This window comes from Physella acuta, unplaced genomic scaffold, assembly GCF_028476545.2.
Source record: "Physella acuta isolate Inbredline_101_S28 unplaced genomic scaffold, ASM2847654v3 ptg001581l, whole genome shotgun sequence".
Lineage (NCBI taxonomy): Eukaryota > Metazoa > Mollusca > Gastropoda > Physidae > Physella > Physella acuta.
In genome coordinates this window covers 61,558-86,183 of record NW_026733095.1, presented here as the reverse complement: position 1 = coordinate 86,183, position 24,626 = coordinate 61,558, and the positions used below count along the sequence as shown (strand labels likewise).

The window sequence follows — 24,626 nt, the reverse complement described above, 5'->3', positions numbered from 1 at the left end:
CCTCTGTATGTTATCAGTCTGTCAGTCTGTCTAGATCGAAACGCCCGAGCGAAATTGCAGGTACTTCTAACTGACAGATACGGTTCGTAATTGGTACGTGGGTCAAGACATGAAGACAATGCATCGTGACATTAAATTTAACTTAATTGGATGCCTTAATTAATTAATGATGAATTAATTAAAATTTTGACCGAATTAGTAGGCAGTTCTATCCAACTACTCCACACGCGTCATCACGTTCAATAGCGCGTCATCACGTTCAATAGGCGCGCAATGGTTTTTAGTCATGTAACTGTTGTAAAAAAAAACATGTAAAGGACTAAAAAAAAATTCATAAAAAACGTTTTTAAAGCAAGCTTTTATGTACTAATGCACTAAAAAGTAGAAAATAAATGAGTTTCTTAAAATATATAGTGGGGTCATCCATAAACGACGTCACGCTTTTTTGGACGATTTTTTACCTCCCCCCCTCCCTCCGTCACACGTCGTCACAAAAAGCCAGACCCCCCCGCCTAAAATGACGTCACACCTTAGCCTAGACCCCCCCCCCCCCCCGTCAAAATTGCAGTTGAATTTTTTTTTAAACATCGATATTTTTCCAATATCTTGTCTGAAATATGTCAAAATAGAGTATTTTAATCAATTCCTATTATAATTTATTAAAACGTTTTTCTAAAACGTTAAATAACGTCTAACATTCGTTTTCTAACATGTCTTATCTATAAAACAAAAGTGTGACGTCGCACCATCTGAACCCCCCTCCTCCCTCTCATCACACAACGTCACAAATCACAAAATTACCGACCCCCCCCCCCCCCCGATCCCTTCAGTGTGACGTCATTTATGGACTACCCCTAATATAATACACTAATATTTATATAACTATAAAGAAAAGCGTGGGTCACTATAATATCTTTTGGATACTTTTACTTATATTTAGGAAGCGCCCCACGCTTTTCTTTATAGTTATATAAAAAGTAGTGTATTATATTACTATATAGTTAAAGAAATTCATTTATTTTCTACTTTTTGGTGCATTAGTACATAAAAGCTTGTTATTAAAACGATTTTTATGGGGGGGGGGGGGGAATTTGTTGTTGTGTGGTTGTACGTCTGAAGAGATGCCTGAAAGAAACTGAGTGTTTTTAAATTAGTGTTTTTTTTTAACCCGGATTAAAGTTTAAAGCATAGTTTTCTCTGTAGCTCTGTAATTACTCAGTAGTTACATTTGCAATATTCCATTATCGCAAAAGCCTCATTTTGTTTCAAACTTAATATAAAACAGTGTTCGTAAAAGCTAATTTGATTAATAAATTATTTTGTATTCGTTTTATTAATTATGTTTCCAAAATAGACGAATCGCATTACACCGCGTTTATATTATTTTTGTGTAAAAGTAAAAGCGGTGTTATTGGTTTCCATGAGAGCTCTACGTTTGGAGATTCAAAAGAGCACTTTCGTTTTCCACACGCACAGGTGTTGATCGAAACAAAAATAATTTTAGGCAGGTTTAGTTAATAATACATTACAAACTATCTAGATCTAGATATCTAGGTCGAAGTCTCTCAATCCCCATTTTTATTTGGCATTCAGTGTTTACTTTTTCAATTTTTTTTAATAGGCCTACATCACTATCACTATGTCAGTCACCAGTGTCACCCAGTCAGTAGGCTCTCAAACTCTCACTGAGACTCACTCATGTCTCATCTGTCTCAGTAGTAGAATTCTATTCTACTGATAAATATTCATTATTAGGCTAAAATTAAAATTAGCCAAACTCATTAACTGAGATCTAGGAATAGATACTACTAGTAGATCTAATGAGTGTTAGGGCCTATATCATATATTGGTAATCTATCGTTTTAGGTACGTAAAATCGCCCGCGACTAGTAATGTGAAAAACAGGTGACTCCTTACATTTTAATAATTATTTCACATTTTGAGGAAGATTTATGTTTTGAAAAATACAAAAACGTTTCCCTGTTTCATTTATGGGATGATTATAGATACCAGTGTCCGATAATGGAATCTTCTTTAAAAAAGGGGTGTTGGGTTGTTAGTGTAGTATTGTAATCTCGACTAATTTTATGGTTAGAAATTAGGGTTAGGCGTATGGTTGGACCAGGGTTGGGGTTAGGGTTAAGGACAGGGTTAGCAGTTGACATTAGCCAGCCATGTGTGTATTTAGTTAACTACCAGTAACCTAACACCCCTTTTTTAAAGAAGATTCCATTATCAGACACCGGTATAAACATTCTCCCCATTTATGTACCTGTTTTTAAACAATTGAATTAAAACTTTTCAGTAATAAATGAACACCAGCGATGTTTCCAACAGATGCAACCATGCTCATTTACTATAGCAGCCATCTTGTTAAAGTTTTATTTTTATAGACTTATAGCGCGAGATTCAGGCGGAAGTCACTCTATTTTACAAATGGCTGCTGTTTATATAGCAAATCTTGCTTGCAGACACTGCTGTTTAAAGTTGATTTCTGGCCTATATTGATATATTTATCTATTGATTTAGGTATATTATTCATTTATCTATAATATTTGACACAAATATATCACAATATACTTCTATTACAGCCTTGACAATGAGGTAACGTTTTTGTACATTAACAGCCGCGGGCGATTTTACGTACCCAAAACGATAGATTACCCATATATTTTATTATAGGCCAGGTTAATCTGTTGCTTTAGTTAGGTGAGTAAAATCGTCGAGGCTAGTAATGTGAAAAAAAGGTGCCTCGTTAAGGCGTTAAGGTTTTTATAAAAGTATAGGTAATCTATCGTTTTAGGTACGTAAAATCATCCGGGACTAGTAATGTGAAAAAAGGTGACTCATTAAATTTTAGTAATTATTTCACATTTTTATTAGGAGTTATGTTTTGAAAGACAGAGTGGCCTAGCGGTAGAGAGTTGGACTGCTAACCCGTAAGTCTCGAGTTCAAATCCGGGTTCAAGTCAGTAGACCGTCACTGAGTCCACCCAACTATGACGGGTACCTAACTCACGTTAGGGAAAGTTAAGGCGGCTGGGCATAGTGCTGACCACACTATCTCTTCATATGCCGAGGTCACAGAAACAAGTGAACTCTACTTCACTTGCCCTATAGACCGTCAGATTTGAAAAGGGAACTTTACTTTACTTTTATGTTTTGAAAGTTTCATTAATGTACCTGTTTTTAAATAATTGTGTTAAAACTTTTTAGTAAAAAATAAAGAATAGCGATGTTTTCATCAGATGCAACCAAGCTCATTTACAATAGATTACCTATATTTTTAATGTTATAGGCCCCACATTTTTTATACAAATATTTTATAAAATAGCTATTAGTCAAAATCAATGTGCTTTACTACCCATTGAACGATATTAGTGACCAAGGAAAGAAATAACAAAATAGCTAAAAATCCAACACATTTTAAATAAACATAGGGTACCACACACTGATTAAGAGACTTTAATGATTCCATTAAAATCCCGGCTGTTCAATGTTATTTATGTTGTTTTTAAAAGTAATTTGTATGAGTTTGACAGAGAAATTTGGATACAGATCGTAGACTTATAGAATCTAAATGTAAATCAAATTTGAATGAAATAGTTCATTTCTTCATATTCTAAATTTGGAAGATGATGCCATTAGTGTTGTGTTCTTTCCATAGTTTAAACATGTGGCATGTGACGTGATTGTTTATTGCGTTCTTGTCACAGCCATAAACACTTTACTGGTTGCATAATTAAAAATTTGTTTCTACATTAGAATATTGCTTTATTTTTATTTTCTTTCTTTAAATAAAATTTAGTTTATACATTTAAAACATCCCACATATTATTTTTAACAAAAGTCTGTATCTTTAAGTTCTCCATATATCGTTGAAGATACTGATCTCTTAGGCTCAGAACAGTGCGGCGTCACAACGGCCAATGACAAAACGGCCCCATCAAAATGACCCCGACAAATCGGCCCTGACATAAGAGCCCCATCAAATTGACCCTTGTCAAAAGGACCAGCGACATATGGACCCCGTCATATAGGCTCCAGACAATTAGGCTCCCGTCATTTAGGCTACCGACAAATAGGCTCCCGTTATATAGGCTCCTGACAAATAGGCTCCCGACATTTAGTTTCTCGATAAAACTGCTCCCGTCATTACGACTCCCAGCAAATAGGCTCCCGCCATTTAGTTTCTCCACAAAGCGGCCCCCGTCATTACGACTCCCAACAAATAGGCTCCTGTCAATAAGCCTCCCGACTAAAGGACCACTGACAATATGGTTTCTGTAGAGACTAAGTATCCCGGCAAAATATGACATATTGAATATGACACCTGCCAGTGGGACCCTTCATCAATATCGTCTAGAGTTAGCTTATCCAACACTCTTATAATACAACGTATGCATCTCTTGTTCGGCAGGCCCTATTTTTATAATAGTTTATCTATTATAAGAAATAGTATCTATGACTTCCATAAATGAGTCAATTTCAGTGTGTGGGGAGAGGGGTCCATGCTGTACATTCCTACCTGTAGTATGCTTGTAGGTTAGCAAAACAAAATGCCGTTATCCTGTAAACATCATGTATATCATACATTTACACTTCTGTGCTCGCTTTTAAGCAACAGATCTTTACTGTTGTAAATTAAACATTATCAAAACTTTAGAATTGGCGGAATTTAGCTGTTAATGGCTCGATTTGTTTGTAAATTAATGTTGGTTCATGAAAAAAATTTCATTCAGGCATTTAAAAGAGGTTATAGTGCTATTTGAGGTAGGACAAAATGGTTACTTTTATGCCAATAGTGGTCATGTCATTCATTTGTCTGGAGCCAATATGTCCTGAGTCATTTTGTCGGAAGCCAATATGTCGGGAGCCCATTTGTTGTGAGCCCTTATGTCGGGAGCCAATATGTTGGGAGCCCATTTGTCGGTAGCCAATATGTCATGAGCCCATTTGTTGTGAGCCCTTATGTCAGGAGCCAATTTGTCGGGAGCCTAAATATCGGGAGCCCATTTGTCACGAGTCAATAAGACGGGAGCCAATAAGTTGGGGCCCTTTAGACGGGGTTATTTTGACTGGGTTGTTTTGTCATGGGGTGATTTGACGGGGTCATATTAACGGGGCCAATTTGTCCCCGGCTCTTTTGACAGGGCACCACTTGGGACATGCGGACAGAGAGAGAGAGAGGTGCGCACATGGGCTTTTATATATTAGGATAATTCTATAATAAATTAATAAATAATGTTATTAATATTAATAGTAGGCTTCTAATATATAAAAAATAAAAGTAGACCTAATCCCTAAATCTGAAATCACTAATACTGATGAACCTAATGCTTCACTAATTATTAACTAACTAATTACTATTAACTAACTAGACCTAATACTATACTAGAATATACTAAGTAATATTCTGAATAGGCCTATAATATTATTTTAAAATTGTCCTAAACCCCTTTCTTTTTAGCTTATATTATCATATAGAGCACGGGTTCCCAACCTGGGGGTCGCGACCCCCAGGGGGGTCGCGAAGGTCTTTCTGGGGGGTCGCCAACTGGTATACTAAACCTTAGTAATTTTAAACAAAACATAAATATTTAGAAGAATTTTTGCAATTCGGCTTCATTAACATCACTGGAAATGTAATAGAGAAGAAACAAAGCACACTGTACAAAGTTGTTCTCAGTCACGAATCTATGAAACCTTCAAAACTAAAACGCCATTTGAGACGAGTCATTCGGAACACACCAAAAAATATATGGAGTTCTTTCGTCGGTAAGAAGCTAGTTGCTAACGCCAGACAATTGATCGAACAGAAAGTTTTCACCAGCATTAGTGCTAGCATCAAATAAAGTCGCGATAGAAGATGCCAAGCAAAAAAAAAAAAAAAAAAAAAAAAAAAAAACAATAGGAGAAAATCTCATTAAACGCTGCATGTACGTAAATGTTAAATAACACTTTATTTTTTGAAATTATGCTTTCACCATTGTTTGCTTTTCAAGTTAATAAATCAACAGTCGTGAGTTCGTGTTCGCAGTTGCTGGTCTGTGTCTATAATCATGCGGATGATAGCAAAGAAGAGTTGCTCTTTTGTGAAGATAACATGGAGAAAATAAATACCTTTTTTGAAACTGGATGATTAAAATGGGTTAAAACGGCTGTGGGGGTTTGTACGTATGGTGTACCATCTATGTTTAGCTCAAAATCGGGCTTTCAGAAAACAGAAAAGATTTAGCTCCCTAACCACTGCCCTAACCAATCGACTTCAAGAGTCCATTGCTAGTATAAGTCGTAAATTATATAAAATCTGGAGCATTAAAAGAACTGAGCAAAAACATTAATATAGATCACGAGGTTCTGCTCCTACACTAAAGTACGCTGGCTGTAAAACGAATTGTTGTAAATCGTGTTTTTGAATTGAAATCTGAAATCAAATTGTTCTTGGAAGTGCAAAGGAAACAAGACTTTTTGGTATACTTAAAACGACATAGAGTGGTTGGAGAGAGTATCATACCTAGCAGATATGTTCGAACATCAAGATAAGCTTAACCTGAAGCTTCAGGGAAAATGAACGAATATTATAACTTTCCATGATAATCTCGGGGCATTTTTATCAAAGCTGCAAAATCGGAAAAGAAAATAAATCTTGGAAATATTGTAAATTTGAGAAACTCTGCGGTGTGGTAGATAAATCTGATTGTGAGATAATTAAAATTTTGAAAGAAGCGATTTCTGGGCATCTTGAATCTCTTGAAAAGGAACTGCATCGCTATTTCTCTGAGCTGAAAAAAGAAGAATCTGCATTTACGCATTACCCATTCTCTTCTTCCCTTGATGTTGCCAGCATTCCCGAGAATTACAAGATGAATTCTTTGATTTGCAGAATGATTCCAAGTAAGACGAAAAACTGCAGACACAATTTTGGTGTAGTATTTACCATTCATACCCAAACGTAAAATTGATTGACTTTTCGAGAATATATTTTCAACACTATTCTTCGATTGAAAACAAAATTAAGATAATTATAATGACATAGGTTGGCGTTAACAAATTTGTTTTTAATTAAAAACTTAACCACGAAGGTTTAGTGAATAGTATGCAATTTTACTCATGCTATTAAAATAGTTATCAAGAGTAGTTCATATTGAAAGTCTACTAAAAAATCTTATTTTAGTGCTTATTAATTTCCATACTAATTTCGGCTTTTTAATTCTATGGGGGTCGCGGGTCACTTACTTTTTATAAAAGGGGGGTCGCCACTCGAAAAAGGTTGGGAACCACTGATATAGAGTAAAGATAAAAACATTATTAGTCTACAGTCTACATTATCACTGGATAATCTCTAGGCCTAATATGATAATATCTTTAATTATCAAATCAATTATCTGATTGCCAAGTGATTGCCCTGATGCCTAATCATTTTAATTTTTTATCTTAAGCTGCTATAAAAAAAATTAAAATAGGTCTCATTTTCTCTCCGACTCTCTCTCTCTCTCTCTCTCTTTATTATATATTACCCTAGGCCTAGGTAAATATATAAAGGACTATGTCACTTTACTTTATGGATCTTCTTAAATTATCACCATTTTTCTTTGAGTTACATGAAGTTATGCAATAATTTTATTAATTTTGATATTTACTTCAAGCAAATATTCTTTTTCAGAGAAATGGTTAATTCTTATTAATATTATAGGACTGCTGATTTTTTCTTAACATTGCATCACTTTTTGAAATGTTGGACTCTGAGTTTTTGTGATTGAAGAGGGTAGCTCTAACAAGAATTTAACAAAAGTAAGACTCTGGTTTTTTTTTTTAACTATCTTCTATTAAACAACCCTATCATAATTTAATTTAAGTGTTGTTATGATTATGTCACTTGTCAATGCATTTTAAGTCCGTGAAACTAGTACATCTGTATTTTGAATCAGTGAATTTAAAAAGTAGGCCTATTTAAAGTGAATAATTTTAGAAAAAAAATCATATTACATGGCTTGCTTCGCCTCTGGAGGCAATAGATGCATTCAGAGAAGAGTAACCCTCTCCGGGTAGTAAAGAGATCATGGGTTGCCAATCCTTTTTTAGCCCTCTCTTGACCTCTGTATGTAGGGCCTATATGTGATGTTTGGAATTGTTTACTATTTTTTCATTATGCTGGGAAATTAGAAAAGTGTTAACAATATAATAGCTAATTGATTTTATTCACTTAAAGACTCTATAAAAAATACTATATTTCCTGTTAAACTAGAAACGGTTTTATTTAGAGGTAAATGAAACCAGGGTTAAAAGTTTTTTTTCAGCTATTTAATAAATTATTTCTGCTAACATCAAAACAAATGCATTTTAATTTGACACTGTTAGTCATAGAAACTAAATTGAAAATGAGTTGTCTTTTATCCTACCCTTTTCTTATAAACAAGCTCTTGCTTTAAAAAAAAATTTTTTTTATCCGAGCTGTATGTGACTCTAGAGTCTAACTCACCTGCCAACCACTAAGTTAGGACCAAGTGCTAGGTGTAGTGACTTGAAATATTTATTTTATTTAAAGTATCATTGTGTGTGGTTGTTTTGTTTTGTTTTTTTTTTGTTTTTTTTTTTGCAGTTTACAGAAAAAACATCAATTTGTTTTGATTTTTTTCTATTGATGTCAAATGTTATTATTTTCTAATGTGTCTTCTTGATTTTTCAGGATGAATAACATCAGCTATCAACATCTTGATAATAAACTTAATGGCTTTTGTGATGATCCACTTTGGGTATGTTTTTAATATTTTTATCAGCTAATAAATTTTAAATTGTTATTTTATAAAATTTCATATAAAAGCAATACCATATGATTTTCATGTAATGTAAGTCATATATATATTTGACATGGTGCAACACATGGCAAGAGTTCACCCAGTGATCCATATAATGTTCATGTATTTTAGGAGATAGATTTGACCTGATACCAGGGGCGTAGCGAGGGGGGGGGGGGGGCGGACCGCACAGGGTGACACCATTTAGGGGGGTGACACCAAGGCAAAAAAAAGCAAAATAAATAGAGAAAAACTTGAGGGGGGTGCAAATCGAAAGTTTGAGGGGGGGGGGGGGGGAGTGCAAATTGAAAATTTGAAAGTTTGTCCCCGGGAAGGGTCGCTACGCCTCTGGGGGGTGACACCATTAAGTGCCGCACTGGGTGACACCCGACCTCGCTACGCCACTGCCTGATACCACACATGGCCAGAGTTTGATATAATATTCATGTATTTTAGGACATAGATTTGACCTGATACAACACATGGCCAGAGTTTGATATAATATTCATGTATTTTAGGACATAGATTTGACCTGATACAACACATGGCCAGAGTTTTATATAATGTTTATGTATTTTAGGACATAGATTTGACCTGGTACAACACATGGCCAGAGTTCACTCAGTGTTTCCAGTCAACCGTCCTGGTTTGGATACCCTGTGGATGGCTGTGGCTCACTGCACCCTTCTATGTTTGGTACCTGGCCAGTTCCAGTAGGATCCAATCTGGCCATATCTTTAGTAAACTGTTTATTTTTAAACTGGTAAGTTTTTCTATTTGTAACCATGCAAAAATAACTAGCAGTGTTGCTCTGGTGGTGCATGTGAATCTTTAAGCAGTTTTTATATTTGTAAATTTTTTAACAGTACAGTGTTAATTTTATCACAGTATAATTTTTCTTTTCACTCTTACACATTATTTTTTAAATTTCATACATACAATGTTAAAATAATCAACAAGGTTAATTTATTTGTATATTAAAGTGTCTTTCCTCTCATTAGGGAATCTTGTGTGCTCTAATTATCCTAACAATTATCAACCTACTGAATGTTATCAGTAAAAAAGGAAATACTTCACCAGACAGGCTATTGAAAGCTGATGTTTTTGAGCAGGCTACACTCCTTTTAACTTTGGTAATTACTTTTTTTCTGGCTATTACATCGAACTTTTTTAAAGTACTTTTTCAAAGTAGCATTTTTGATTGAAAAATTGTTTATATTACATAAATATTAGATTAATAAAAGAATAAAATTATATAAGAATTTTACTTTTCTATTTTTACCAGTTTCTAGCATTTGCTTATACAATAGCAGAACGGAGAAAGCGTTTTGTAACATCAGGGATCTTGTTCATATTTTGGCTCTTGCTGCTCATCACGAACATTGTACATTTCTACACCTACATAAAACTAGAGGTAAAACTTGTCTTTTTGGCTATGATGATTCACTACATTTCTCCACCGGAAAATATACACTGTATTGAGACTTTTCATATAAAGAATTATTACTTTTACTTTCCCTTGAGTGAGTTGCTGATTAGAAGCATGGACTTAAGATTTATGGATTAATAATCTTCTAATTATTGAGATAGACATCATAATGTAAAATAATCTTTAAACACAAGGCGGTTTAAACTAAGTAGTGACTTTAAAAAATGTTTTTTTACAGGTGTATACAACAGATTTGTTTGTTTTCTCAACATTTTATATCCAGTTTTTCTGCTATATAATGGAATTTATATTACATTTTTTTGCTGAAAAAACCCATATACATTTCAATAACATTAATAGGGTATGTATATTTGAATGTTTAAATAACACTAGTTTTATTTTATTTATTTTTTTTTTGTTTAAGTCTTTAAATAAGATCATTAAATACAATGTTTAAATTTCCTCAAATTCACTTTTCAAGTAGTGTTTATAATTTGTTTGAATAACTTTTTTGAACTTTCAACTTTATTTTTCTTCATATTCTAAGAAACCAAGTCCTGAAAACAATGCTTCATTTCCATCTCGATTTACTTTCTGGTGGATGCAAAGGTAACTTTTCCAAAAAGATTGAACATAAAGAAAATAACTTAAGAAAATGTTTTCAGAGTTAATATTTTTGTTATAAAGATTCCTTTTGACTTATAAAATAGTATTATTTAATAAAGCTATTTTATTTTACTTTCCTTTACTTTATAAAATGTATAATCATTCTAGAATACAAAGAAGATTTTTTCCTTTTTTTTATGAATCATCATGAAAGATTCTGTCTTAAAATAAAAATTGACTTTTGAAGTATTATCAAGTAGGATAGATGAATGCAATTTTTTTACTTATTTTATAAAACAGTATCATGAAGCAAGGCTACAAGCAGCCCCTGACAGAGCGGGTGATGCCTGACCTTGCCCCTAGGGACAAATGTCAAACCATTCTGCCAAGATTTTTAAATCGATGGACCCCAGCATTAGAGGCAGCTCAAAGAAAGTAAAGTAAATTTTTTTATTTAAACTTTTACATTTCTTTATAGTTCAGTGATATACCATGATTTCTTTACTTTGGACGAGTGTGGGTTGAGTGATTACTCAACTAAAAGTCATAGGTTTTGTTCTCTGGCATGAGTTTGTATGATATCCCTGAGTCCACCCAGGTAAGTTAGGTACCAGGTTTAAGTTTGTGAAATTAAGGGTGAGCTTGAGCTTTTGTTGCCGACCCCACTATACCTCCTTATGTTGGAGTCAGGGAAACATGAAATTTTGTCCCTCAACCCCATGGACTATCTTTAAAGGGTGCTTTCCTTTTACAATGATTTCATAATGCATCTTTGGCAATGATGCATTAATTTTTTATTTTTAAATGAATCTACTATAATTAAAACCCAGTGTACAAATAATTAAAAATGCTTTATTTTAAAGTTTTAGATATTGAGAGTTGCAAGGCATTTTGTAAAATGTAATTCCATTTCTTTAGATCGAAGAGAAAGACAGGTGTTGTCTCCCTCAAAAAGCAAGCAGATGAGCGATCTCCCCTATTAGGCAAAGCTTCATCCTCCACTCAAAGTTTAGATGGTGAAGTTAAAAAACCAAAAGTAGTGCCTTCACTTGCTTTAATTTTGTTCAAAACTTTCTGGGCAGAATATTTTCTTAGTCAGATCTGGAAGTTGTTTTACGATGTCTTGCTACTGTGTAATCCCCTTCTCTTAGGGTAAGAGTTTTTATTTAGACTTGGTCTCTTGTTTTCAGGCTTTAAAATAAATTGCGTTCTTTTTCGTATATTTCTTTAAATAGTCTAATTTTTTGTAACTTTTAAAAGGCTTTATGAATAAATAAATAATACTTTCAGATACTTTGTTGAATAAATTTTTCTTTTTAATTTTTCTTCTTAATTTTATATTAAAAAAAACTTTGTAATAAATGCTTTTTTGTAACGTAATACTACTTTATTCTTTTTATGTAATACTACTTTTTAACAGCTTTTGTTCTTAATTTTTTTTTAAAGGTTTCTCGTTGACTTTGTACAAAACACAGGATCTGAACCATGGCAAGGTTTCCTATTGGCCGTGACTTTGTTCTTGTCCATGTGCATGCAGTCAATCTTTTTTCACCAGCTGTTTCACCAATCTACCTCTCTTGGACTGAGAATCAGGGCTTCCATCATATCTTCAGTGTTTAGGAAAGTAAGTTCATTATATTGGTGACATCAGTACACTAAATAAAGATTCACAATCTGCTGTTGTCACTCAGACTCTAGTCCATATAACACATGGGAGGTAACCCAGAATCTGTGAAAGGCAAAGCAGTTTTGTTTGGCTAACCACATAGTCTTGTGGACTTTCCAATTTAACTGTTCTAATAAGTTGTTTTTCATAACCAGAAAAATATAGGAATTGTTCATACTTGAAAAATTAAAGCAAAGAGCACTATTTAACTCTATAACTGTGGTTTGTTTCATCATTAGATAACAGTTACGTGTTGTTGTTTTTATTTGAAGTATTATATTATTATAAACCTGGCCTCTCGTCCTCAGTCATTGACTATGGACAACGTGGCAAGGAAAGAATCAACTGTGGGTGAGGTGGTCAACCTGATGTCTGTGGATGCTGGCCACATTGAAAGTCTGATGAGTTATGCCTGGGCCATGTGGTCAAGCCCATTACAGATAGTCGTATCCATGTATCTTCTATACAATATCATAGGTACTGGTTGAATTAATGTATGAGGGGGGCTTTTATGCAAGAGTTGGGAATCACTTGTTCTACCATTCAACAATTGAGTAATTTTGTTCTCATAACTCCAGACCATCTCAGTTTTAAGACAATTATTAAATCTTTTTCCAGGTATTTCCATTTTTGCTGGTGCTGGCTTTTTGGTGCTTCTAATTCCTGCCAATGGGTTCATCACAGCCCAACTGGGCAACCTACAAACTCAGCTGATGGCTCACAAGGATGAGAGGATGAAAATTATGAATGAACTTCTCAGTGGAATAAAGGTTCGTTTTTCCCCAATATGCAGATGACAGTGTATTTCTTTACCTAATTTACACCACTTAACCTGGAGAGCTATGGGACTCATATAGAAGTTTACAACAGGGGACAGATAGTACATTTCACTCCTCAACATTGCTATCCAATAAATATCATATGTAAGGCTTTAACTGACCCACCAACTACAGTAATGACACTTTAGCTTGTCATACTCGAAGATAAGTAGAAACATATAGAGTTCATGCATTAGTGCCTTGTAAAGCAACACAATCCTAAATTTTCTCTACTTTCCCACACTCACGTTAAGTAATTTGGGCTACACACTCATATCACAACATCCCATTGTATTGAACAAGTAGACTTTATGTATTCCCAAATTTACTTTTTATTGTACGTTATCACAATCCCCTGTTGCTTTCAGATAGTGAAATTATTTGCATGGGAGAAGAGTTTTGAAAGGAGAATACTTGAAGTCCGTGATAAGGAACTGCAGAAATTACGTCGTTCTGCCATCTTAGGGTGCACTTTGTCTTTTTCATGGGCTGTTGCTCCATTCCTGGTAGGTTAAAAAACTAAATGTTAGCGTAAAATGTAAGCATCAGCTCTGGCCTGTTGGTCTGTGTCAGTTAATGTTTATGTAACATCTGTAGATAAATGTATGGTCACACCACTCCAGAACACAGACTTTATTTATTTATAAAAAGATTCAGCTTAGATTAAACTGGAACAATATATTTTTCTTTCTCCACAGGTCTCCCTGCTGACCTTCCTGAGTTATGTGTACCTGTCTAGTGACCACTACCTGAACCCTAAAACAGCTTTTGTTGCCATTTCACTTTTGAACATCTTGCGCTATTCTATCAACTTTGCCCCTATGATTGTTACAGATGTAATAAAGGTAGTGTTTACAATTTTTAACTTGTATGTTGCTTTTAAAAAAAATTAATTGAAAATTATTTGTGTTATTCATTATTTTTTAATTCACAATATTTTGTGTTAAAAAAAAGTTCACAGGCCTTTTATTTAACCAATAAACCAATTTTTAAATTTGTGGGGATATTTTGTAGACAGGTAAATTATCTTTTCTACAGGCATTTATCTCTGCAAAACGAATAGAGAAGTATCTATGTCATGATGACATAGATCAGAGAAATGTTTATCACACAGATCAGTCGGGTAAGCTTAATTACTTCATTAAAATAATTTTAAATGTCATGAAAATTTAAGGCCCATTGCTCTCATAAAAATTAAAGGACCATTACTCTCATGAAAGTTAAAGGCCCATTACTCTCTTAAAAGTCAAATCTCCATGATATATTAAAATACATTCTTAATGTGTACTGTGACATCCAGAAAAGCAATTTAGCAAACTCTCTGTCCTCCCTAGCTCAAAGCAAGAGGGATAACTAATATTATTCAGTGTTCTACAATTATTTTAAAATGACATTTAACTTTCATAATTACAGACCATGTCATCCACATTGAGAGGGGTACATTCAGATGGAGTTCTGAATTTGGAATCACTTTGAAAAAGTTAGTTCCTATACCCTGAATAACAAAATAATATGCTTGTCTCTCCATTCATGGTTGTCTGTAGCATAGTTGAAATAATAATGTTGTTTATTAAATAGTGTAATTGGTAGTACATATGGCATATATTATATATCAATAATCAATTAATATAAATTAGGAAAGGCAGCTTTTTTTTCTAAAACTTGAAGTTAACAGCTTTTAAAATTATCATAGTTAATTTTACTTTTGTGTACAATCTTGATCAAGTTGGCATGTTACTTCAGTGAATTTTGTGTGTTTGTAGCATCAACATGAGTGTGGATGAAGGCAAGTTAGTGGCTGTGGTTGGCACTGTGGGCAGTGGCAAGTCTTCCTTGTTGTCTGCTTTACTGGGAGAGATGCAGAAAATGGAGGGAAGGGTCAGCATCAAGGTGGGTAACGTTTTGATAGCCAGAATGGAAAATTAAAAGTCTACAAAATATTATACTTAGTGAATCATTTTATTATTTGTTTCCCATATTCCTTGCCTGTGTTCATTATTGTACATTACTACTTTTTAAATTATTTTGCAGGGTAGTTTGGCTTATGTTTCACAGCAGGCATGGATACAGAATGACACACTGAGAAACAACATCTTGTTTGGGAGACCACTGGACCAGAGTTTTTATGACCAGTGTCTCGATGCTTGTGCTTTGAGACCAGATCTGAACATTCTGCCTGCTGGGGATTTGACGGAGATTGGTGAAAGGGTGGGTTCGTTCAGTCCAATGTATTTAGTCCAGTTCATTCAGTCTAATATATTTAGTCATGCTCTTTGGGTTCAGTTCATTTAGTCTTGTTTATCTCATCCTTTTTATTCAGTCCAGTTATTTTAAACCAACTTATTTGGACCATAGTCCAACTCATTTGGTCCAGTTCATTCAGTTCAGTGTATTTATTTACGCAAATTTGGGTTCACCTCATTCGGTTAAGTTTATTTTGTTCATTTAATTCAGTCAAGTTTTTTTGCTGTATTTTATTTGGATCACTTTATTTCAGTCCAGTTCATTCATCCCAGTGTATTGGGTTTAGTTCATTCTGTCTTCTTTATTATGTGCAGTTCATATAGTTCAGTTTAATTAGTCCAGTTCATTCGGTCCAGTCTATTTGGACTAGTTAATTCTGTCCTATTCATTCTGTCCAGTGTATTTGGTCCAGCTCATTTTGTCTTGTTTATTTGGTCCAGTTAATTCAGTTCAGCTTTTTTGTTGTCAACTTCTTTCAGTCTTGCAGTTAAGTTAAGATTTAGCACAAATTGATTGACTAATCAATTTATTAACTGTTATGAACAAATTGCTCATGTTACCTTAAAAGATTGTTAAATGTAACTTATATGGGTTTTTTAAATAGTTATTTAAGATGGATTTTAGCTTTTCATAACCAGGTTTACACTGCTTATGAAACATGTTTAAGTTTAATCAGTCTTATCACACTACTTTTATAGAATGTTATGACATGGCATCACAGAATCAGTTCTTCTATTTGTGCAGGGTATCAACCTCTCAGGGGGTCAGAAGCAGCGTGTGGCGCTAGCCCGGGCTGTGTACTCCCAGTCAGACATCTACCTGCTGGATGACCCTCTCAGTGCTGTGGACTCTCATGTTGGTCAGCACATCTTTGATCAAGTCATCAGCGAGGCTGGGCTCTTAAAAAGGAAGGTAATCCTCATTTATTCAAATGAATTATTGTAGTTTGTATGGTTAAGTATTTATTTTTTTCTTTTAGATTGAGACACGTTATTTGGAAGATATTTCCAATTCTAATATAAAAACTTTAATCTCTAGCTACTTAATTAAAATTCTATTCCAGATTTTAAAAAAATTGTATAAAACTAAATTATTGATGATTATTCTATATTATTAATTAATTTCTAAAATTAATTGCAGGCAAGAATTTTGGTGACCCATGGAATCCAGTTTCTTCCTCGTACTGACCATATCATTGTAATGACTGGAGGTCAAATCTCTGAAGCTGGACACTACAAGGACTTGATGACACACAATGGGCCATTCGCTAAGTTGATAACAGCATACCTTACTCAGGAAGTTGATCAAGATAACACTACAAGTGAAGAATGTGAGTTAAATCCCTTAGTTAGTGGACCTAAAGGTTAAGTCCCTTGTGCTGGAAATGTCAAGCTATACCCTGTTATCATATACTGAATATAAAGTGTGCATTATAATCTTGCTAAAATCTAAATTGAGATTTTGAAAAATTTTGACATTTTAAAATCTTTTGGAACTTGAAAACTTAGCTATGCCATACTATCCATCTGTGTGAGTCTGTAAACACAATAACTCGAGTACTCTTTTGATAATATTATTCTTTTTTTACTCGATTCTATTCTAGTTTCTTTTTTAAATTAAGTGTGAAAAAAATAATAGAAAATATTTCTAAAGCCAGATTGCACTGAAAGTGCCATCTCCCTAACTGTTATATAAGAATATACTAGATATTTTTACTAATCTCTGGTTATTATTGAAATCACATATGGTTCTAAATGTTTATTTATATAATTTGGTGCTTTGTTGGTTGATGTTTCACTTTATATTCTATAGTAAAGGAACTCAAAGAAATAGTCCTCCGACAGATATCTGAAACAGATAATGAAAATGATGATAGCGAAGGAACAGATATAGATATTTTAAGAAAGATTTCTTCTACGTAGGTTTTTAATATAAAAAATATTGTATCTTAAGAATTAACATTTTGTAGTTCACAGTTGTATTAACTTTTAGTTTAACTTGTGATGGAACAAGATTAAATTTACAGAGATTCCTTCATTTAACTTTCAAATAATCTTTGTGAATGCTTTTAGTTTTAGCTTAAAATGCTGTTCGAGGTAAACTGATATTAGTCTTCATATCCATAGCATAACACAGATCTCAGAGAAAAAGGAGATTTTGAGTGAAGAAAAGTTGAAGTCTCCAAAGAAGCTTCAACAAAGTCAACAAGACACTCTGGTTGAAGAAGAAATGGTGGCCACTGGAAATGTACTCATTTTTTTTTAACATTAGCATTTTTTTTAAAGTAACATTTTTACTTTCTCGTATATACGAAAGTATAGAGAAAGTAATCAAGCAAGAAAAAAATCGAGATTTTTGCAAATCTTGACGTTATACACCTCACTGACACGGAAAAACATAATTTTGCAATCTTGTCCATATGTCTGTGTGTATGTCTGTGTGTGTGTCTGTAAACACGATAACTTGAGTACCGTTACAGCTAGGTTGATGAAATTTCATATGTAAGTATTTTATCAAAATCGTAGATCCGTATCAACTTTTGAGCAATTTCCGATAACCGGAAGTGGTACTTTTTCTATTTTGAATTTTTCAAAAGTCTATAACTTGAGTACTATTTCAGATAGATAAATGAAATTTCACTGTCAAATTTTGAGTAATTTCTATTGACCAGAAGTACTAATTTACGCTATTTCCGATTTCTCAAAAACTAATGTAAATTTATAAAGTACTAATAATATTCTGCACTATGATGCACATTTTATTTGGTGTTCACTTGTGTGCAATTATTTTTTCTACGAGATTTTATTCTATTTTAAAAAGTTTAAGTATTTAAAATGGATTTAAATTCATGTCTATATCCCGAGTTCCCATCCCCTATTTTATTATATAAGAATTTTTCGAGAAAGTTCAGGGGAGATCACTCCCGGTTTATTTTCCTTATAACGTTTGATTATGATGATGAATTTTACTGTTTTTAATTTTTTTTAATAATAATCTTAGACTTCATTGGTCTCATGATCATGAATTAGATTATCATGGTTGTGAATTACAAACAAAAAAAATGATTTTTCAGCAAGAATTGTTGAGATCAGTAATCAAATTTTACAATAGATGTTAATAAAATAGTTTACTTTATGAAACAAATTTTAAGTTTCAGTCTGCATTTTTAATCAACTAAATATTTATCAATCTTCAGGTCAGATTTGGAGTGTTTAAAGAGTATGGGAACTCTGTAGGATTCTTCTACATCAGTCTGATCATTTTGTTCTATGCTGGCTACACAGCCTCTGATATGGGCTCTTCAGTTTATTTAAGTATCTGGACTGATGACACAAACCTCGGCAACTTCACCAAATGGCCAAGCAACAGCACACAGAGGATGGATGAAAATAATTTCTACATCGGAATTTATGGGGTCTTTGGCATTCTTCAAAGTGAGCTGAATTTTACTATCTTGATTTTATTTAAATAATTTAGATTTTATAATTATTTTTTTTATAGAGATTCAAAACTGAAACATGACATGAAAATTAAAAAATAATATGTTTAATTAATTATTATGGATGAGTAATTGTATTCTATAATTCAACGAGCCGACCCGCGGCGTATTTAGTTGGTTTTTTTTTTCTACTTTTCAGTAATTTATAATGTGTGAATTCGACAGTACCAATGCTGCCACTGAAAATATTTGCTTAAAAACACTAAACCCCCCTTCCCCCCCCCCCCCCCCCCCACGTGAAAGCAGCCTCCTCTTAGTTACCTCCTCTAAGTTTAAAATCGTTTCAAACTACATTATCTGCCCCTAATAGCCATCACCAAACCCGTCTCTATGATTGTAAAATGTAAACAGCGTGAACCACAGCTCACCAGACCATGTGAGGGGGTGGGGGTGGTAGCGATAGAGAGGAAGAGAGGGGACTGTAAGGCGCGCTTGCAGCTTGTTTTCTAACGGCTCACAGAAGAGAATTATATATATAGATAATTTATTGAAGATGATGTATTATTTAAAATTCAGCCTTAATTTTAAATGAGAGTGAATTATTGGCAGTTATTTTTTTTTACCATCTGCAGCCTTGTTTGTTATGGGTTACTCACTGACTGAGAGCTTCCGCAGCATCCACGCTTCAAGGAAACTTCACAGCTCCATGCTACAGTGCATCTTACACGCCCCCATGTCTTTCTTTGATACCACACCAGTCGGGCGCATCATCAACCGTTTTTCTAAAGACATGGATGACGTTGACGAGCAGATCCCCATGACATTCCACTACTGGCTGGACTGTGTCTTCATTGTCCTGTCCTCTGTCATCATTATCTCATACAGCACGCCAATATTTCTACCATTCCTCTTGCCCTTGGCTGTTCTATATTTTTTTATTCAGGTTGGTATCTGGCTTTGTTTTTTTATTTTTATTGTTTTATTTAAAAAAGAGTTTCCATTGTAAAAAAAAACATGTTTTAATAAAATTATTTAGGCATTAAATTTCATTTCTTTTTAATATGTTGTTCACTTTAAAAAAAACAATAATATTCAGGAAAAATAAAAAATGGATTTTACTTTATTTTTTTTTTTTTAATTTAAAAAGGTTTCTATAATGGGGATTGCATGGTTGGATAGGAGAGCACATGGTTACTAACCTGAAATTCTAGAGCTTGAACTCACAAGCAAATGAGGCTCGTCAGCCTGGGATCGAAACCCATCTAGAAGAGAAAACTTTGAATTCAAACCATCTTAGACAATAGGATTGCAAACTGGTTTCTTTTTGGCAGCTTCTGCAACTTATAGGTGCAATATATAATGTTTAACATTCTTTTGGACAATACCAGAAACCCATGATCAGATTATGCCCTGGTACTCCCCCTGAGGATTTAACTTCTCTGGACATATCCATTGTCATCCAAGGCTAAATCAGCAATATTGTTATAATTTCAGTAGTTCACATTATATTTTTATAACACAATTAATATTAAAAAAACTACACATCTCTTTCAGAGGTTTTTTATAGCCACCTCTCGTCAACTGAAGCGACTAGGAGCCAAAACTACCTCTCCCATCTTTAACCATTTCAGTGAGACCCTGACTGGTGCTAGCGTTATCCGAGCATTCGGAGCGGAGAAAAGATTTGTGCAAGAGGCTGATAGCAAGGTGGACTTGAATCAGATCTTCATGTTCATAACTTACAGTTGCAATAGGTAGGTCTATAGGGTGTGGTCTAAACACACACACACACCCCCTCTTTCCCCAAACCGATCATACAATAAATTGCACTTAGAATCACTGATATAAATGAAATCTCTGTTTTGTAAATCTTTGATTTTTTAAACATGTGGCTGGGTTGAACATTTGTGGTGTATTCTCTTACTTTTAGATGGCTTGGTGTACGTCTAGAGTTTGTGGGCAATGTGGTGACACTCGCTGCTGCCATTATAGCTGTGGCCACCAGAGATGTGATTAGTGGCGGCATAATGGGACTCTCCATCACCTATGCATTACAGGTATGTAGTTAACCCTTTCAAACACAGCAACATATAATATTAAACCTCTTTAACCCAGCCAATCATGTTAAGTTTGTCATCAGCTTAAAATGCACTGAACTTATGTTGATTTCAACATTGATAAAACTTAAGTATTGAGCTTTCAGTAAAGAATTATGTAAAGCAATATACTTTTTCAAAAAGTGTTGTTTTTTTGAACAAAAATAGATTGAATTTTAACAATTTTGTTTTAGTTCACTTATTTTAAAATCATTTGAATTTAATTTTGTAAAGGCATAAAAATTGTTGTACTTCCCTAGGTGACGGAAAACCTAAATTGGTTGGTGAGAATGACAAGTGACCTCGAGACTCAGATTGTGTCAGTAGAGAGGATAATACAGTATACAGAACTTGACACTGAGGTGAGAAACTTGTTATTCTATCACTGGCATGTTTATACATAATGGAGAGGGTAGTACAGTGTACAGAACTTGACATGAGAAACTTGTCACCTCATACCTTTCTAAGTCTCTATCTCATTGGGTTAAATTAGCTGCTGACTGTCATCCTATTAACTTTATTTGTGTTTTTAGGCAGCCTGGGAAAATTTCATGTACAAAAGTCCTGTTGGCTGGCCAACCACTGGACATGTCAAGATTGAAAATCTGAGTCTGCGCTATAGGGATGGCCTTGACCTTGTCTTGAAGTCTGTTAGCTTTGAAGTAAATGCTCAGGAAAAGGTGATTGTTGTCAAACTAAATTAATTTGTATTCTTGTGATTTTTTTTTTTATTTAGCAAGAAAAAAAAGACTATTAAAACTTTTTTCTAAGCATTATATAATATTTACTTATATTAAATCTCAAATTCAATGTAGAACGGTGTTGATGAAAATCAAATTATGCTAGTATATATGAAAATGAATCTGTTATTGTTCTTATTTTCTGATATTAAAGATCGAACTTCGAGTTTGCTTGAAGAGATTTTTTATAATGATAGTTTGGTTTTAAAAAACTGTTTCATGAAACAATTAAAATATTATTTTGACATAGTTTACTTATTTAAGTGTTAGATCTCTCTCAAAACAGATTTAATTCTGTAGAAAATATTTTAGCCACAATTTGTTTTTCTACTGTTACGTTTTATTGGTTTCAGGTTGGTATAGTGGGTCGCACAGGGGCAGGCAAGTCTTCACTCACACAGGCACTCTTCAGGCTAGTGGAGCCTGCTGGTGGAAAGATTATTATTGACAAAATGGACATTAGCCAGCTAGGTCTACATGACCTGAGGTCAAAGATCACAATACTACCCCAGGTGGGACAACTCTTCATCATAACTTTAAATCTTAAGGGGTACAACTCTTCATCACAGTTTTTAGTCTAATGGGGCACAAATCTACAATCACTATTCACTATTTCTGAGCTGAACAGCTGTGCAGTAGTGGTAAACCTTTTGTTAAATACATGTTACCATGTACAAGTCATTTCAGAGCAGCGTCTAGCTAACTATATGGCCCTTGCTCCTTATAGGGAAGGTTGATTATGTGCTAACTGATTGAAAGCATTGACTGACTGTTTAAAATCTGTTGTAGAATGTGTTAGTTTGGCTGATGTTCTGGTATTTTCCTGCAGGACCCTGTGATATTTGAAGGGACTCTAAGAACCAACTTGGACCCATTCAGTGAATTTGGAGAAGATGCTTTATGGGTGGCGCTGGAACACGCACACCTGAAATCTTTTGTTGAAAGTCTGCCGGACAAATTGGATCATCAGTGTGGGGAGGGTGGAGAAAATCTGAGGTAGTGTTCTTGGTCCCTATAAATACCCTGACATCTTATTTTGCTGTTCATGCTGCTTGTGATGCCATACCAAGTCATTGTTTAAAAATATAACAAAAAGTTTAGCCTCAGACAGGCTAGTCAAATAAGTTGCATTAATTTAGTCAATTTTCTTCATGTTTAAGTATGAATATATGAATGTAAATCAATTTAAATAAACCGGGAGTGATCTCCCCTAAACTTTCTGGAATATTCTTATATAACTTGGAATGTAGACATGATTTTTAAATATTGAAACTTTTAAAAATAGAATAGAATCTCATAGAAAAAAAGAATTGCGCACCAAGCGAACGGCAAATAGTGCATAATAGTGCGCAATATTATTAGTACTTTATAAATTTACATGTGTTTTTTTTTTAGAAATCGGAAATAGCATAAATTAGTACTTCCAGTCAACGGAAATTACTCAAAATTTGATAGAAGGTAGAGAATTAGATCTTTTACTTACATGTGAAATTTCATTGATCTATCTGAAATAGTACTCAAGTTATAGGCTTTTGAAAAATTCAATGTAGGAAAAGTACCACTTCCGGTTGTTGGAAATCGCTCAAAAGTTGATACGGATCTACGATTTTGATAAAATACTTATATATAAAATTTCATCAACCTAGCTGTAACGGTACTCAAGTAATCGTGTTTACACACAGACACACACACAGACATACGGACAAGATTGCAAAATTATGTTTTTCCGTATCAATACTTTCTCTATACTTCGTATATACGAGAAAGTAAAAATGAACTTAAATGCAATAAAATAAAAATAACCTTGGTTTTAACCAGATACTTTTTTTCTGTTTCTTTTAGTGTTGGACAGAGACAACTGCTGTGTCTGGGCAGGGCTTTGCTGCGCAAGACAAAAATTCTGATACTGGACGAGGCAACAGCAGCTGTAGACATGGAGACAGATGAGCTGATTCAGACCACCATCAGACAAGAGTTCCACGACTGTACCATCCTGACCATAGCTCATAGACTCAACACCGTCATGGATTATGACAGGTCCTGAAATAACTTTGCTAGATAATACTTGAAAGGGAAGATCTATTTTGGCTTTTTGCCAATCCTTCATTTAGACCTGCAATTTTTAACTTAAGGAATGTCCGCTTAACTGCTTTTACGAAAATAAAATTAAGGTACTTTGTAGCTTCTTATTTGTAAGAAGTATTTACAATATGATATCGGATGACTGGGCAGAAAATTTCCATTCTTAAAAAGTAGCAAAGCTATGAATTTGAATTTATTTTTAAAATGGATATCAAATTTTATGATGTTTTGTTTTTAGTTACTAAGAGTTAACGACTAATGTAATTTGATTTTTTTATGATTCTATTTTTTTAATTCCCCAGGATTCTTGTGTTAGACAAGGGGGAGGTGAGAGAATATGACACACCACAAAACTTACTGAAGAACACTGATGGCATTTTCTACAGCATGGCTAAAACAGCAGGCTTGGTATCATAGGGCCACAAGACAGGGCTAATATCTTAGGGCCACAAGACAGGCCTGGTATCTTAGGGCCACAAGACAGGTCTGGTATCTTAGGGCCACAAGACAGGTCTGGTATCATAGGGCCACAAGACAGGGCTAATATCTTAGGGCCACAAGACAGGCCTGGTATCTTAGGGCCACAAGACAGGTCTGGTATCTTAGGGCCACAAGACAGGTCGGGTATCTTAGCTCTACAAGACAGGTCTGGTATCTTAGGGCCACAAGACAGGTCTGGTATCTTAGGGCCACAAGACAGGTCTGGTA

General features: G+C 34.1%; 1 protein-coding gene across 1 annotated transcript; it reads left to right on the top strand.

The window, feature by feature from the left end:
* The first annotated feature begins 7,708 nt into the window (after nucleotides 1-7,708).
* LOC131928987 (multidrug resistance-associated protein 1) lies at nucleotides 7,709-24,352 on the top strand. The gene is made up of 32 exons (XM_059285171.1): nucleotides 7,709-7,794; nucleotides 8,690-8,756; nucleotides 9,379-9,561; nucleotides 9,800-9,931; nucleotides 10,084-10,212; nucleotides 10,466-10,588; nucleotides 10,775-10,836; nucleotides 11,134-11,268; nucleotides 11,752-11,985; nucleotides 12,280-12,457; nucleotides 12,808-12,976; nucleotides 13,118-13,269; nucleotides 13,686-13,823; nucleotides 14,016-14,162; nucleotides 14,356-14,440; nucleotides 14,731-14,797; nucleotides 15,081-15,207; nucleotides 15,349-15,525; nucleotides 16,306-16,473; nucleotides 16,702-16,891; nucleotides 17,374-17,479; nucleotides 17,688-17,808; nucleotides 18,758-18,995; nucleotides 19,633-19,943; nucleotides 20,555-20,754; nucleotides 20,931-21,057; nucleotides 21,357-21,458; nucleotides 21,630-21,776; nucleotides 22,190-22,348; nucleotides 22,666-22,832; nucleotides 23,679-23,873; nucleotides 24,221-24,352. The coding sequence occupies exons 2-32, from the start codon at nucleotides 8,691-8,693 to the stop codon at nucleotides 24,333-24,335; spliced, it is 4,650 nt and encodes a 1,549-aa protein (XP_059141154.1). The 5' UTR covers nucleotides 7,709-7,794; nucleotide 8,690; the 3' UTR covers nucleotides 24,336-24,352.
* The last annotated feature ends 274 nt before the right edge of the window (nucleotides 24,353-24,626 follow it).

What these genes read in the sequence shown, in the direction of transcription:
- LOC131928987 (XM_059285171.1), top strand. Translation starts at nt 8,691, where the DNA reads ATGAATAACATCAGCTATCAACATCTTGATAATAAACTTAATGGCTTT. An exon ending in TTAGAGGCAGCTCAAAGAAA is followed by an intron (nt 11,269 to 11,751) that starts GTAAAGTAAATT and finishes CCATTTCTTTAG; the next exon opens with ATCGAAGAGAAAGACAGGTG. An exon ending in TTATCACACAGATCAGTCGG is followed by an intron (nt 14,441 to 14,730) that starts GTAAGCTTAATT and finishes TCATAATTACAG; the next exon opens with ACCATGTCATCCACATTGAG.